The sequence below is a fragment of the Podarcis muralis genome, chromosome 17 (assembly GCF_964188315.1).
Source record: "Podarcis muralis chromosome 17, rPodMur119.hap1.1, whole genome shotgun sequence".
Classification (NCBI taxonomy): domain Eukaryota; kingdom Metazoa; phylum Chordata; class Lepidosauria; order Squamata; family Lacertidae; genus Podarcis; species Podarcis muralis.
The window spans coordinates 38,954,519-38,968,384 of record NC_135671.1 but is presented as its reverse complement, the minus strand read 5'-3'; the positions used below and the strand labels follow the sequence as shown (position 1 = coordinate 38,968,384).

The window sequence follows — 13,866 nt, the reverse complement described above, 5'->3', positions numbered from 1 at the left end:
GCAGTGTCTTCCACCACAACTGGTGACCACAGGCTCACTAATGAGGCACATCACAGCCTGGTTTCTGCCCACTAAGGTAGACTTCTGCCACGCAGCCCTGTCTTCTAACGCCTTGGCACTGTTCTCCACCTTCCCCCTGAGGTAGCTTCCTCACCCTGCCTTCTGGTAGGGCTGGCTTCACATGCTCAACAAGATGGATATGTTCCAGCAAGGCTCTTCTTACATGCCCACCTCTTCTCTAGATATAATCCTACTAATGCCTGCACTGTTTACCTGCAATTCACAACTTGTTTCCTGGCCCTGATTCTGTGAGCACCCCGCTTCCTGGTCCTTTTCTTAAGGCTGTCCTCTGAGCACATATGATGGCAGAGACTCCAGATCCCACCCCTGATTACAGCAGCCATTTTCCAAATGCTGCCCCTGTGCCTTCCATGCAGGTGTTTAGCAAGTGAAGCCGTTGCTCATGTTTTGCCTCCTTGTCTGGGAAAGCTGCACTGGCTAAATGCCTGTGGGCTAGCAAAATGCCTCCCCTTTGGGCTGCCATTGGGCACAGGCACAAGGGCAGAGGGCAGAAAGTGGGCAAATGTGCCTCTGTGCATTTGGCCAAAGTGAAGCCATTGACCTGCTGGGAACGGAAGTCCCCCATCCCAGCACCCCTCCCTCATCCCCAGAGCTATCAAGCTGGCCAAACAGATTGTGAGTGCATTAGCCTGCGGCTGGCTGGCTAAGTGGCTCTGAGCAGTGGGCTTGCCATTGCTTAGACACACTTTGCCAGGCAGTGCCTGGGGAGGACGGATGAATTATTCAGACTGCATCCTTCCCGCTCCCCCCCCCCCCCGCCCAGCACCACTTCTGCTCTGGGTCTGAGATACTCCCCATATTTTGAGATCCTCTAACCTCCCTCAGGGCATCCCTGGGCACATGTCCAGCCTCTTAGGGAAGGAGAAGTGGTTGGGTGTGTCGGAGTGTGCGTATGGGTGGGGTGAAAGGGGGGATGGGGAGCGTTGGGGTGGGCAGAGGGGGGGGTGAGGTGGCTCCTTCTCTGTCCCCTTGCCTTTCACAAGCCAGTGACTCTAGAGCGGTGAAATCAGTCGTGAATGTGCAAAATCACACCCACTCTCAGCGTGTGGTGGGGACAGAAGAGAATTAATGCCTGTAGCTGTCAAGGATGCAGGGCCAGGAAGGTGGCGGGTGGTGAAGACAAGGGTGTGTGGTCTGGAGGAAAAGATGGCAACAGATGGCAACAGAGAAAAGGCCACCAGAAGAGGTAGGCAAAGGGCTCTCCGAAGAAGGGGGCACCTTTTTATACAGCTCCTATTTCTATGGCTGCTTCTCATAGGGAAATGTATCATACTCTGCAACATTTCTTCGATGAAAATAGGGACGTTCTATTCCATAATAGGGACGCGGGTGGCACTGTGGGTTAAACCACAGAGCCTAGGACTTGCCGATCAGAAGGTCGGTGGTTCAAATCCCCGTGACGGGGTGAGCGCCCGTTGCTCGGTCCCTGCTCCTGCCAACCTAGCAGTTTGAAAGCATGTCAAAGTGCAAGTAGATAAATAGGTACCGCTCTGGCGGGAAGGTAAACGGCGTTTCCGTGCGCTGCTCTGGTTCGCCAGAAGCGGCTTAGTCATGCTGGCCACAAGACCCTGAAGCTGTACGCCGGCTCCCTCGGCCAATAAAGCGAGATGAGCGCTGCAACCCCACGACTGGACCTAATGGTCAGGGGTCCCTTTACCTTTATTCCATAACAACAACAACAACAACAACAACAATAATGATACCCCACCCTTCTGTCTGGGTGGCCCCAGCTACTCTGGGTGGCTTCCAATATATATGAAAACATAATAAAGCATTAAATGTTTAAAAACTTCCCTAAACAGGACTGCCTTGTAGCAGGTGGAGAGTTTTTGCCCAAATCTGCATCATGTCGGGGCGGGGGAGCAACCTTCCCCTGCATGACTGGCTTGAAGCTAGAGGCACAGGAGCAAGCACTGTATGAGAACAAGGGAACCCCAGGATGGTAGACAAAACCTAAAAGGGAGTTGGGTGGAATGGTCTTATGTCTCCCCCTTTACCCACAAGAAATAGATTCCACTGATTCTCAAGGAGATCTTTGTTCATCCAGTCACACTCTCAGCATATTCTTTCTCCGTATTTCTTCAAACTCTTCCCATCTCCCTGCTCTTCTGCTGGGCCCTGCCCAGGACAGGCAGCAAATTACAACAAATGGGCAGCTGCCCAGATGGTAGGTGGGGGTGGGTGGCTGTGCCTCTGTGGAACTTCCTTCCCCACTCAATGCAAGTGTTAAGGACATCCTGTGTGTGTCCTCCTTCGCCATTTGGTCAGTCGTTCCAGGTAAGGTGGAGAAGTTCTAATGGAGGGGGAGAGGCTGGCGGAGAGGCTCTGGGGATGGAATGATTCTTCACATCAATGGGAGCAGCCAAGGGAAGTGGCAGATTCTCCCTACTTTGGAGGTGACTTGGAACAACTCCCAGACCCATGCTTATAAAGGTACAGGCAACAGCAGGTCTCTAGAGAAATCCTTGGACTGGAGGCAACATCTCATGGAGGACACTTTTCCTGGAGGGTGTGTGGGTGTTATCATTGGTGTTGGCCCAGAGCTTCACACCCTCCCAGTCCCTTATTTGTAATTGTTGTCTGGGGTCTGCAAACATGAGGGTTGTGCAAGACCAAGAGCCTTGGTTGGAGAAAATGATTGTCGTTCTCAAAGGAGACAGTCTTCCCATCGTGGAATATTGTGATATGTGGGGAAAAGGAACAGGTGAGATGCCACAGATTCTGTCCTGGGCCTGTTGCTGTTCATCATCTTTATAAATGACTTGGATGAAGAATCTATTGAGGGCGTGCTCATCTAATTTGCAGATGGCACCAAACTGGGAGGGGGTAGCTAAGGCTGCAGAAGACAGAATCAGGTTTCAAGAGGACCTTAACAGATTGGAGAAATAGGCCCAAACTAACAAAATGCATCTCAGCAGAGACAAATGTAAAGTTCTACACATAGGTGGCAAGAACCAGCTGCACAAATATACGATAGGAATCAAAGGCTGTCACAATGCAAATATCTGAAAAGCACACCGGCCTTTTAAAAACACACCAGTCATGCAGGCAGTTTTATTTTCAGTTCCTTTCCTAATTATCCCTAGCATGGAATTCGCCTCTTTCAAAGCTAGTTCACTTTGGGTCAGTTTTCTTGGTCAAGCGATCTACTATGATTCCAAGGTATCTTTCCTGGTCAGTCACTGCTCTATGAGCATATATGTAAATTAAGTGTTTTTGCCCCATCATGCATCACTTTACAGTGGCAAGTAATTTCTGGAGTGTCTCATCTTCAGTACAGGTTTGACTGAGGATATTCAATGTCTGGGCGTCTTCACCAGATGTTGCTCATAAATTCTGGCACAAAAACTTCTGGTCACAGTTGCAACTCTCTCACCACACTCAAGGCACACTGCATCATCTTATAGTGACCACACAAACAAGAAGGACAGGACGGACAGGTAACACATGGCTAAATATAGTTCTGAATGGGACAGATACAGCCCATTATGGTCTCTGACTTGTTATTGTCCTATTTCTTTCAGCCAAAGACAGAAGACAAACGTCAGCCTGTTTCAGAGATTTATGCTGAGTGGGATATTTTTACAAAAATATTTTGGAATTCTGGACATTTTCCATTTAAGGTTCAATGCCAAGTTTCTTTAAATTCCAATTATTTGCTATTAAAATGCCTGTTTCATGATTTTTCTTCTTTAGAAATAAATGTCTCCTAAAATGAAGATTTAAAAAATCCCTTTCTCATTATTTTTAAGTGCTCTTTTGAGTTTGTTCCCCACCAGTGAAAATTTCCCCTTTTTATATAGAAAAGTTCTGCTTCCAGCCTCAGGGATCTGGGATCAGCACAGGGCTGGGAGTGAAGGAGGAAGGAGGTTGGCTCTCTCTCTCTTTCCTTTTCTACCTACAGCTGAGATCTGTTCTTCACCTGCCCTTCACCACGCAGGCAGCCGAAGGGGGTGGGGAGCACTAGGCAGGCTGCTCATGGAGCTGTCAGCTGCTCCCATTCACTGATGAAGATGCTCAGAGACGAGCAAGTGGCACCAGCTGCATCATGTGTCCTCGTCTCCCAGTGTGAAGCACCCCCTCTTCCCCTCCAGCTACTCCCAGCCATCTCTCTCCTGGCACATGCTATCACTTCAGTGCCCCATCCTTGTGCCACTACAACTGGGCGGCTGTGATTGCCCCCTACTGAGTACCCAGGACCAGGGGCAGACTTTGGTGATATGGTGCCCAGAGCAGGGACAAAATTTAGCACATGCCTAAATACATGGGAGTAGCCAAGATGGGGCAGGGGGGTTCTGGACCCCTAACAAAAGCCTGCCCCCCTAACAAAAATCCTGACTAGAGGTAGAGCTGGGTGTCATCTGCGTACTGATGAACACCCAGTCCAAACCCCCTGATGATCCCGCTCCCCTCCCTCTCTTTCTCCCTGAAGCTCCCTCTCAGTTGCTTTTACCTAGACAGGGTTTCAAACACATGCTAGCCTCACAAACATAGGCCTGGAACCCTATCACCATCACCATCATCACCATCATCATCACCATCATCACCATTATCAGCATCATCTTATAAAGTGCCTAAGTTCAGCTTTTTCTTGTATCAGAAACCAGGTTTTTAGTAGAAAGGATATTTTACAGGACTGAGCGGGATGGGGAGTTTCTAGCTCTTAGGACATTCTAGGAATCAGAAGGAACTGGTTAAAAACCACATGTCCAGGAGAACAAGAAGATATAGAAAATGGATTGTCTCATCTTGCTCCACACTAGGTGCCTTTAGTGCTATTATTGCTTTACCAAAACTGGCTGCAATGCTGCTCCCCAAAAAATCCAGCAATGCCTCTCCCCGTGGGCAATTTTTTTCTATACTTTATAAGAATAAATATTATTTGGTTTCCTCCTGCATGTGGCCCTTTACACAGTGGCTGCATATCTGCCTCTTCCTCTAAAAGCAACCTTACACCTTTAATCAATTGTTTCCTGTTCACATATAGAATTTCTGAATTGTCCCTTAAGCTGTAGTGCTGTACACACTTACCTGGGAGTGCTATTTTTCTAAAAAAAAGAGGTGCCAGAACTCACCATGAACACCTCCCTTGTTCTCTTATAGTGGCAATGGCACCCACCTGAGAGGTGCCAGAACTGAGTTCCTGTGAGTTCCCCCTCAAAAAAGGCCCTGCCTGGGAGTAAGACCCATGGAAGTCAGGGGAGGATAGTTCTAGGTGGAAATGCATGGGGGGGGGGTGTCAGTTTTCATTTCCTGCCTTTTCCATAGAATAAAGGAAGTTATACATTAGAGAGCTAGTTCAGAGGCAACCTTCTTGGGCTGAAATGATAAGTCATGGTTTGCTGGTCTGGGAGTACTCTGAGTGTGTTTGCACACCCCCTTCCCAAACCTCCCCTATTGTGACTTTAAATTTAATTTTCTTCTTCTTCTTCTTCTTCTTCTTCTTCTTCTTCTTCTTCTTCTTCTTCTTCTTCTTCTTCTTCTCCTCCTCCTCCTCCTCCTCCTCCTCCTTCTCCTCCTCCTTCTCCTTCTCCTTCTCCTTCTCCTTCTCCTTCTCCTCCTCCTCCTCCTCCTCCTCCTCTTGGTTCTTGTTCTTGGTTCCAGTAAGTCAAAATTAAACACAAGTTCCCTTTTCTGGATGCAAAAGGAAGCTTTGGTTTAAAGGAGCCTTGAAATCAGCACAGAAGCTGGGCATGCAATGGAACAAGGGGGGAAATACATAAAAAAAATATTGATAATTCTCGATTAGCTATGACATCAATGACTCACATTGAATGTACTGACATGTAGAAAGGACTCTATGAACTGAAAACCCCGTCCATTTTAGAATTCCTGTGGAGAAATTGTACAGTAGTTTATATGAGCCTTCTTTTCTTTAGTTTCAATAAAGGAAGGTTTCCTGTTCAAATCCTAATTTGCATGTGTTTCACTGACTGCAGCCACATGCAGGCACACCTAGACAACTGGCTGCTGTTTTTCAGCAAAATATTTTACTCCTCTCTGTCAGAAGGGTAAGGGTGCCACTTCCAGTGCAGAGGCAATGCCTGCTTTTAGACCCAGGCCAGGACTTTCAGTTGCAACCCAGAGATTCAGACTGCTTTCTTTAAAACTACTAATTAAGAGGCTGTTACAAGGTCCTCTTCAACATGGGTTGCTTCTCCCGTTCATTTCTTCCTTGATCCTCTTTTCTGTCCCCTTCCCACATTTGCTGGCTGGCAACTGCAGGTCTGTTTGCTACAGAAGATCATAGAAACTTAGAATTCTAGAGTTGGAAGGGATCCCAAGAGTCACCTCCCAACCCCCTGCAATGCAGGAATCTCAGCTGAAGCATCCATGAGAGATGTACAAGTATGGGAGGGGTTGGTTTTCCCCTCACAGAGACACAGTTCCTGGCACACTCCACAAACTTCAGGATTCTTTGGAAGAGAACCATGTATGTTGACTGTGCTTAAATGTATAGTCTACGTGGATCTGCCCCCAAAGGACCAGGGAGGGGAGGGGACTGTGGCAGAGGCCCAGATCCCACTTAATGGTTTGTTTCAGGGGGCCACTCCATTTGAGTCAGGAAACCAAAATTGCATTTCCAATTCCCCTCGTCAGTATGTCTCAGTCCACTAGCGAGTGCTTGTTAGTTTCAATGGGACTCAGGCAAGAAAAACTGCCCTGGGGATTGTGCCCCTTGGATCTCTGCCTTCCACCCCTCTGCCACACTTAATAGCACCCAATATCCGAAATCTGTCTCTGACTGCTTCCTTGAGCATTCTGACTCTTTCTTATGATGCTAAAGCTGAGGAAGTGACAAACCAAAACCAGCCAGTTTCTGGAGAGAAAGTCACTGGTCCATCAGGGCCTCTTCCTTTTCTTTCACTCAGTAATTTTGATTTCTTTATTGATTAGGCACTATGAAAGACAGTTTAAATAAAGATTAGAGTGGAATGGAAATATCACTATATGAAGATGTATGTTTTGTCTTTTAGGGTTGTCAAACTGGCCTCACTCTGATGCCTTTAATGATGTGTTCTGATATGCAGGGAACGCTTCCCCCCTCACGTTAGCTTCATAATCCCACCCCAAAAAGCTTAACTAGCTGTATTTTGTGTGCCTGATGGCTGCTGTTAAAAGCAGAGGAGCAGGAACAGAGGGAGGGAAGAGAAAGCAGTGGTCACGCTGTTCAACAGGGCTGGTGCAGGAAGGTGCCCCAGTGAATTTCTGCCCCTTAGCCCTGTAGATCACATCCACACCGTACATTTAAAGCACATTTATATCACTTCAACCGTCAGGGCTTCCTGCAAAAGGCTCCTGGGAATTGTAGTTTACCCTCACAGAGCTACAGTTCCCAGCACCCTTAAGAAAGTTCAGTTCCCGGGATTCTTGTGGTGAAGCTATGTGATCTAAATGGGCATTCAATGTATGGTGTGGATGTCTGTGCCTCCTGTGAAATCGCAGCGTCGCAAACTGCTCCCATGCAAATGGTTGCTGATCTGAGTTGTTTCCAAAACTTCTTTATTACAATAAGCTCTTTGAAACTGAGTGGTGAACCGAAGCCATGTGACCATCTCTTTCGCGTCAGCTATAGAGATGCCTTGGAGAAAACAGGCAGATTCCCAGGGCATTAGGAAACCAAGAAGTCTGTCAAAGGAGTCCCAGTCTAGAATCTGCAATGGTCCTGCAGAGTATGCAGATTACATGCTGGGATTTTAAAAAATATGAACCAGCAGCACCCCAGATTTTGCCTCCATTTTAGTTTCTACCATTTGTGGGGATGAAGCCAGGGCCCGTACTATTTTGCAAGATTTTTTTTTTTAAATAGTTGCAGATTTAACAAAGAAAAAAGAGGGAGGAAAGTAAAGGCATTTTTAAATTTAAAAAAAAGTATATAAATAATACTAAATAGTAACAAAAAAGCTGACATCTGAATACAATAACCACACAGTACATGCATCTTAAGTTAAATATATATGTTCATGTAAGCCCCCCAAATGTCCAGATAGGTATCCACACAAAACTAACCTGAAATATGTTCATGAGGTCCTCAGGCCATTGTGTAATAGGCTGTGGGCATTTTTGCAAAATTATATGATAGTAGCATCAGAGTGTTCATGCTGCATCATGCGACAAAACACTAAAATTCTGTCCACTGTTGAATATAACATGCCATTTACATGTCAGCTGTTGAATATGGAAATCCAATACAATTAGATGTCAAAATGCGAAGTCAAATAAGCAAAGACTTTAGAGTATATCAGCTGGTTACTCAACAACATTCACAGAGGAGAAATCTTAGGATAATTTTTTTTTGAGCAAATTAAATTTCAGTTCTATTTTCAGGGATAACACTTGGGAAGTGTGTGTTTCTTTAAAGCCAACTTTGATGGATTTAGGAGGAATACAGACAAACAGTTTATACTTGGGGTAGGACTAGAATTAGATTAAAGAATACAGTTGCAGTCTTGTCCACATTTAAGGCACCTAACCTAAACCAGATGGTCTGGTTTATCTGCAAAATGTCTGGACTTTGTTGAAAATCCATTCTGATTTGTTTGTGGGGAGACTACATGAGAAGCATTCATCCTGGTTTCCATCTGGGATGTTTATACATCTTTCCCATTCGCCATTTGTTCATCCCGCACTTTTCAGTGCATTTCCCAGTTGCTTTCCTCACCCCAAAAAGTTCACTTATATTTTTTTTTAAGTGGATTTGTTATATTAATAGAACTTTAAAGATAAAGGTAAAGGGACCCCTGACCGTTAGGTCCAGTCGTGGCCAACTCTGGGGTTGCGGCGCTCATCTTGCTTTATTGGCCAAGGGAGCCGGCGTACAGCTTCTGGGTCATGTGGCCAGCATGACTAAGCTGCTTCTGGTGAACCAGAGCAGCGCATGGAAAAGCCGTTTACCTTCCCGCTGGAGCGGTACCTATTTATTTACTTGCACTTTTTGTGCTTTCGAGCTGCTAGGTTGGCAGGAGCAGGGACCGAGGAATGGGAGCTCACTCCGTCGCGGGGATTCAAACCACCGACCTTCTGATTGGAAAGTCCTAGGCTCTGTGGTTTAACCCACAGCACCCCCCATGTCCCTTTAGAACTTTAATCCACATTAATTGCACAAACCTAAATTTTTAATATGTGTTTGAATCCCTCCCACAAAATAATGATGGTCAGCAGGTACTCTTACTTGAGGGTAAGCCACACTGAGAACTTATTTTTGAATAACCACCAATGGGATTGGGCTGTATAATGCCAAGCGGCTTGTGCACTTTTCACTATGGTATTTTATTATCATAAATCGCTTTGGCAGTGGCGTAGCGTGGGTTGTCAGCACCCAGGGCAAGGCAGTGAGAGAGAGTGAGTGAGCCAGGTAGGGGCAGAGAGCTGCGAGTGTGAGCGCGCGCCCCCCCAGATGTTGCGCCCAGTGCGGCCGGCCCCCCCTGCACCCCCCACGCTACGCCACTGCGCTTTGGGACTTATTGTTGTGGGGAACGGGACATACATCTGATCTGATTAACCCAACCCTAACCTAAACCTACATGCCACCTGCCCTCTTGGTGGCATGTTATGAAGCTGGGGGGTTGGGGAATGGGGGGGGGGCAGGTTTGGCAAAGCCAGTCTGACTTTGCAAGCAGGGAGAAGTATGTCTGGGGAGGAGGTTGTGAAATATCCCTGTGTTTCCCCACGAAGCCTTGTGAGGTTCAAGAGGATGCTGGCTGCGGGGTGGCATGTCTGTGTCTGTGGAGAACCTTTGGCTCAGCTTGGCACTTCCTGTCAAAAGGATCTCAGAGAGAAAGGCTGAGAAAGTGAATGTTGCTACAGAAGGTCCCAGAGAGCTTCTGCCTGTTACGGAAAGCCCTTTTGATCTGAGCCTTGGCTGTGAGTCCCAGAAGACCTGCTCTCTGCCCTGCAGGCCTTTCCCCACCTGGCCTGGGAGGGCGGGGCCTGGACTGACTCCTGCTACAAAAGCAGAGGCCAGAGACCATCTTGGCTGCCTCTCAGGTCATCAAGCCTGAGCTTCCACTTAAACATTTAAGATAATTTGTTTTGTTAACTTGGCTGCCTTAAATGTGGATTCTGCAGCTGACATCCTCTGCAAAGTTTTATTTTGAAATATTTAAGATAATATTTAGTTTCCTGTTAATTATGTTGCTTTGAATGTATACTTTATATTCGACTTTCTTCCATAATTTATTCTTCTGAATTGCTTTGAGATTCTCTCCCCCCCCTAAAAATACAAATCAGTATAGAAATGAAATGAATAAAAACAAATAAAAGTGAATAAATTCCCTTCTGAGGAAACTTCCAAGGGTCCCTTTCCATTGTGGGCGTGGCCAGAACAAAAAATGGGTGGAGCAACACATGCAAATGTTTCCTTTGTACAATGTGCTGGAACACGTTCCTCACCCCAGCTTTAGCTGTGGACCAATTGTCTGTAAAAGGAAGCCCTAAGAAAAGGGGTTGGACTAGATGGCTTCTAAGGCTCCTTTGAGCTCTGAAATGCTCTGATTCTATATTTTGCCCAGGGTTTTTGGCTCATGCTGTGCACGTAGCCACTTGTGGGAGGAAAAGGGTCTTGAGCCACTCCTAGATCTGAAACAGCTGCCTGGGATTTGATTTAAGAACCAACCAACCAGCGGGGATGTGTGTGTGCTGAGGACCCGGCGCCCTTCCAGATGTTGCCAGGCTGCCACTCCCATCCCTCGCTGACTATTAGCAATGCTGGCTGGGTGCTGTGGCCCAACACCACCTGGAGGGCCAGAGCTTTCCCGACCCCTGTTTTGGTCTATGATTCCTCAGGTGTGGACAGAACAAAGATGCCACCACATTCCTCTGGGATGAGCCATCCTGCGCCCACCTGCCCTGCAAGCCTCCTGCGGTGCTGTGGACCTTCACAGCTCATCTGCTTGCCCTGCGAAAGCTCCTGCCCTGGGGAGAAGCCCTTCGGCCCCGCTGCTCAGGGCGCCTCACCCAAACCCTGTCGCCAGCCCCGGAGTCTCCTGCGTCTCCTGTTCATCTCTCTTCGTTCCCGATCCCAGGTGTAGCAGGTGCTGGAGTGGCCTGGCGCCACCTGTAGCTGCTGCTCCTCATCCTATGCTTTCCTCATCTCTGTTGCTGGCGAGCTCCAGGCGCTTGCTTTTTCTGCTTCGTCTTCCTCCTCCTCTCATGCCTCCTCCATCCTTCACCACGCTGCTTTGCACATCGAAAGCCTACAGGCGCCAGGATCCATTTCTCTGCCTGCTCCCTGGCCTATCAGATACAGAGGAGCCAAGCTGGCATGAGGGAGGGCAGGAAGGTGGCGCGGCTCCGTCCTTTGGCTGCGTTCCGCCACAGCCATTCGGCCCGCCGGCCACTTTGGCAGCCAGAGAAAGGCCAGACCCTTTTTGGATCTGAAATCACAGCACCCGGCACCCCTCGAATCTGGGTCGGTTGTGGTCCCTCCAGGGAAACCAGAGATCCTTTATGCTATCTTGTACCCCCTTGGCACCTTCTTAATCAAGACACCCCGCTCTTAAGATTTGCCGAAAGCTCTCCCTTCGAAACTCCTTATTTCTGAGTCTTTTGGACGTTTATTAAGAAACGTTTTGCTTTTGTCAACTCTCGCACGTACACAAAGGTGACACCAAAAGGGCACCCTCTAAAAGTGTGTGTATGAGGGCGGATGGGGGGGGGGGGAGAGACTGGAAGATGTGGGGCTTGTGACCTTCAAATAGCTCTTCCAAATCCCGTTTTGAGGCTCCTAAATTCCTTCCCTCTCCCACGAGCCCAGCTAAGAAGAAGGTCTTGGCTACATTTATCTATATATCAATTAAAAACATGTCTCTCTGTGCGTATCCCACCCTACTACTTCGTTGCTGCACCGTCTCCTCCTCCAAGATGCGAGCAGAAACCCAAAGATTTTTGGATGCCGTTGCTGGCATCCCTGCTGCGGCCCGTTTTCCTTCCCCCCAGGCTCGGGGGTGGGGTGGGGAGGGACCCAGGCGTCCGGCGGCAGACCCTTGAGGTGCCACCCATCCGCTAGGGCACCCCCTTTCCCGTCCAAGCGGAGGAAGAAAAGTGGAGAAGGAGAGGCTGTGCTCATTCTCTCCCCCCCCCCAGTCCGCCCCACCCCAACTCTCCTTAGCGCAGGGCCGGGGAGTGGAGGGGGGCACTCCCTTCTCCCCCCCCGCCCCAGCCGATGCCTACCTTATCCCCCCCCTCCCCGTCCGGCTTTGGGGCCCAACCAGAGCCCGGGATGGAGGGGAGGAGGGCGGAGGGAGGGGGCAGGGCGGGGCGGGGAGGGAGGGGACTCTCGCCGCCGCCTCCACAGCCGCCGATTATGTCACATCGATCGGGCTCTGCAGCAGGAGCAGCAGGAGTCGGCGAGGCGGCGGCGGCTGCGGGGCGAGCGGAGGGACGGGCGCGGCTCAGGTAGGAGGCAGGAGGGGCTGCCGCGGGGACCCCCTCCCGGCCTCGGCAGGAGCCTCGGGGCTGGGGGAGAGGATGGGTCCCCTCGCTGGGAGGGCTGTCCCTCCTCCCGCCTTTGTCAGGATCTGGAGTGGGGGGGCTCTTCTAAATTTGGGGTATAAAGGAGACCTGAGGGGTTCCTCAGCGGAACACGCACAGCCCGCTTAGAAGAAATAGGTTGGTGCAGCCCGCCCGCCCCCTCCCCGCCCTCGATCCGCATCTGTCTCTAGGAGAAGTTGCGGGGCGTGTGGTGGTGGCTGTGGGTCAGGGCTCAGGGCTGGCTGAATGTGTGTCCGTGGGGCTAGGATCCAGGGGAGGGAATCGGGGAAGAAGGGGCCGAGAAGGGGAGACCCTCCGGGTGCAGGGAAAGGGACCCCTCTTGCGGGGAGGGTGCATGGGAATGCAAGGGCCAAGAGATGTGCTGGAGAAGATGGCGGGGGCCGGGGGGGAGCAAAATCTCTAGGTGCAAGCCATCTTTAGCTCTTTCCTCTCAGAGGAAGATGTATGGGGTCTTTTGGGGGGCAGCAATAAGGGGTGTGTGAGAGAAGAGGCGGGAGGGAGGGAGGCAGCAGGGCCCCTTGAGTGTGAGGATATGTGCCAAGGATGGGGATGTGTCAGGGAAACAGATGTGTGCACCATTGTATGCCAGGATGAGGGCTTGCGTGAGGAAGGGGAGTATTCCAGGAGTGGAAGCCGAGGCAAGGTTGTCTTCAGAATGAGTTGTGTGCGCTAGAAGGGTTGTGCCAAGACGGGGTGTGTGTGTGAGAGAGAGAGAGAGAGGGAGGGAGCTGGGTGTGTGGGTAGGGAGGAAGGATAGCAGAATGGTGTGTGGTGATGAGTCTCTCCTGTGTACATCTGCGCTAAGGAGGCTGGAGCATGTGCCTGTATGTGGGGGAAAGGGCACGCTGTGGACCTCGGTGTGTGAGAAGGGGAAGCATTGTGTGCTGGCAAGGATGCTGTGGGAATCGCGGGCAGCTTGTGGGCGAAGATGTTGAATTATGGTTGGAGGGGGAGAGGGAGGGAGAGCATCGAAAGGGTGTGGCAGCTGGATCTGGGCCTAAAACAGAAGGCTCTACCATTCCTGTCCTCGGTGGGGGACCAGCATGACCATTACGCCGTGTGAGATGGTCTGCCTCAGGCGGCAGGTTTTGGGCAGCGGCCATTAAAGAGCAGCAAGTAGTTAATTATTTAATGTATCATATATATATTTAAATTGTTGGTGGGAGGCAGGGTACCATTTGGACTGCTGCTTCAGGCAACACATCTTTTTCAGTTATTTCTGCATCCATGGAAGGCAAGATGGGAGCTCTTTAAAACTACAGTTTGCATGTGTCTGAGAGGAGGTATCAGACT

The 13,866-nt window shown here is 49.5% G+C and overlaps 1 protein-coding gene across 9 annotated transcripts in view; it reads left to right on the top strand.

Annotated features, from left to right (window-relative positions):
• Positions 1-12,376: 12,376 nt before the first annotated feature.
• The window catches only part of L1CAM (L1 cell adhesion molecule), a 95,044-nt gene continuing 93,554 nt past the window's right edge, over positions 12,377-13,866 (top strand). For all 9 annotated transcript variants that reach the window (XM_077921689.1, XM_077921688.1, XM_077921685.1 and 6 more), the window contains exon 1: positions 12,377-12,477. In XM_077921689.1, coding sequence (XP_077777815.1) covers positions 12,386-12,477 — 92 coding nt within the window. In that variant the 5' untranslated portion in view covers positions 12,377-12,385. The remainder of the gene's footprint in view (positions 12,478-13,866) is intronic.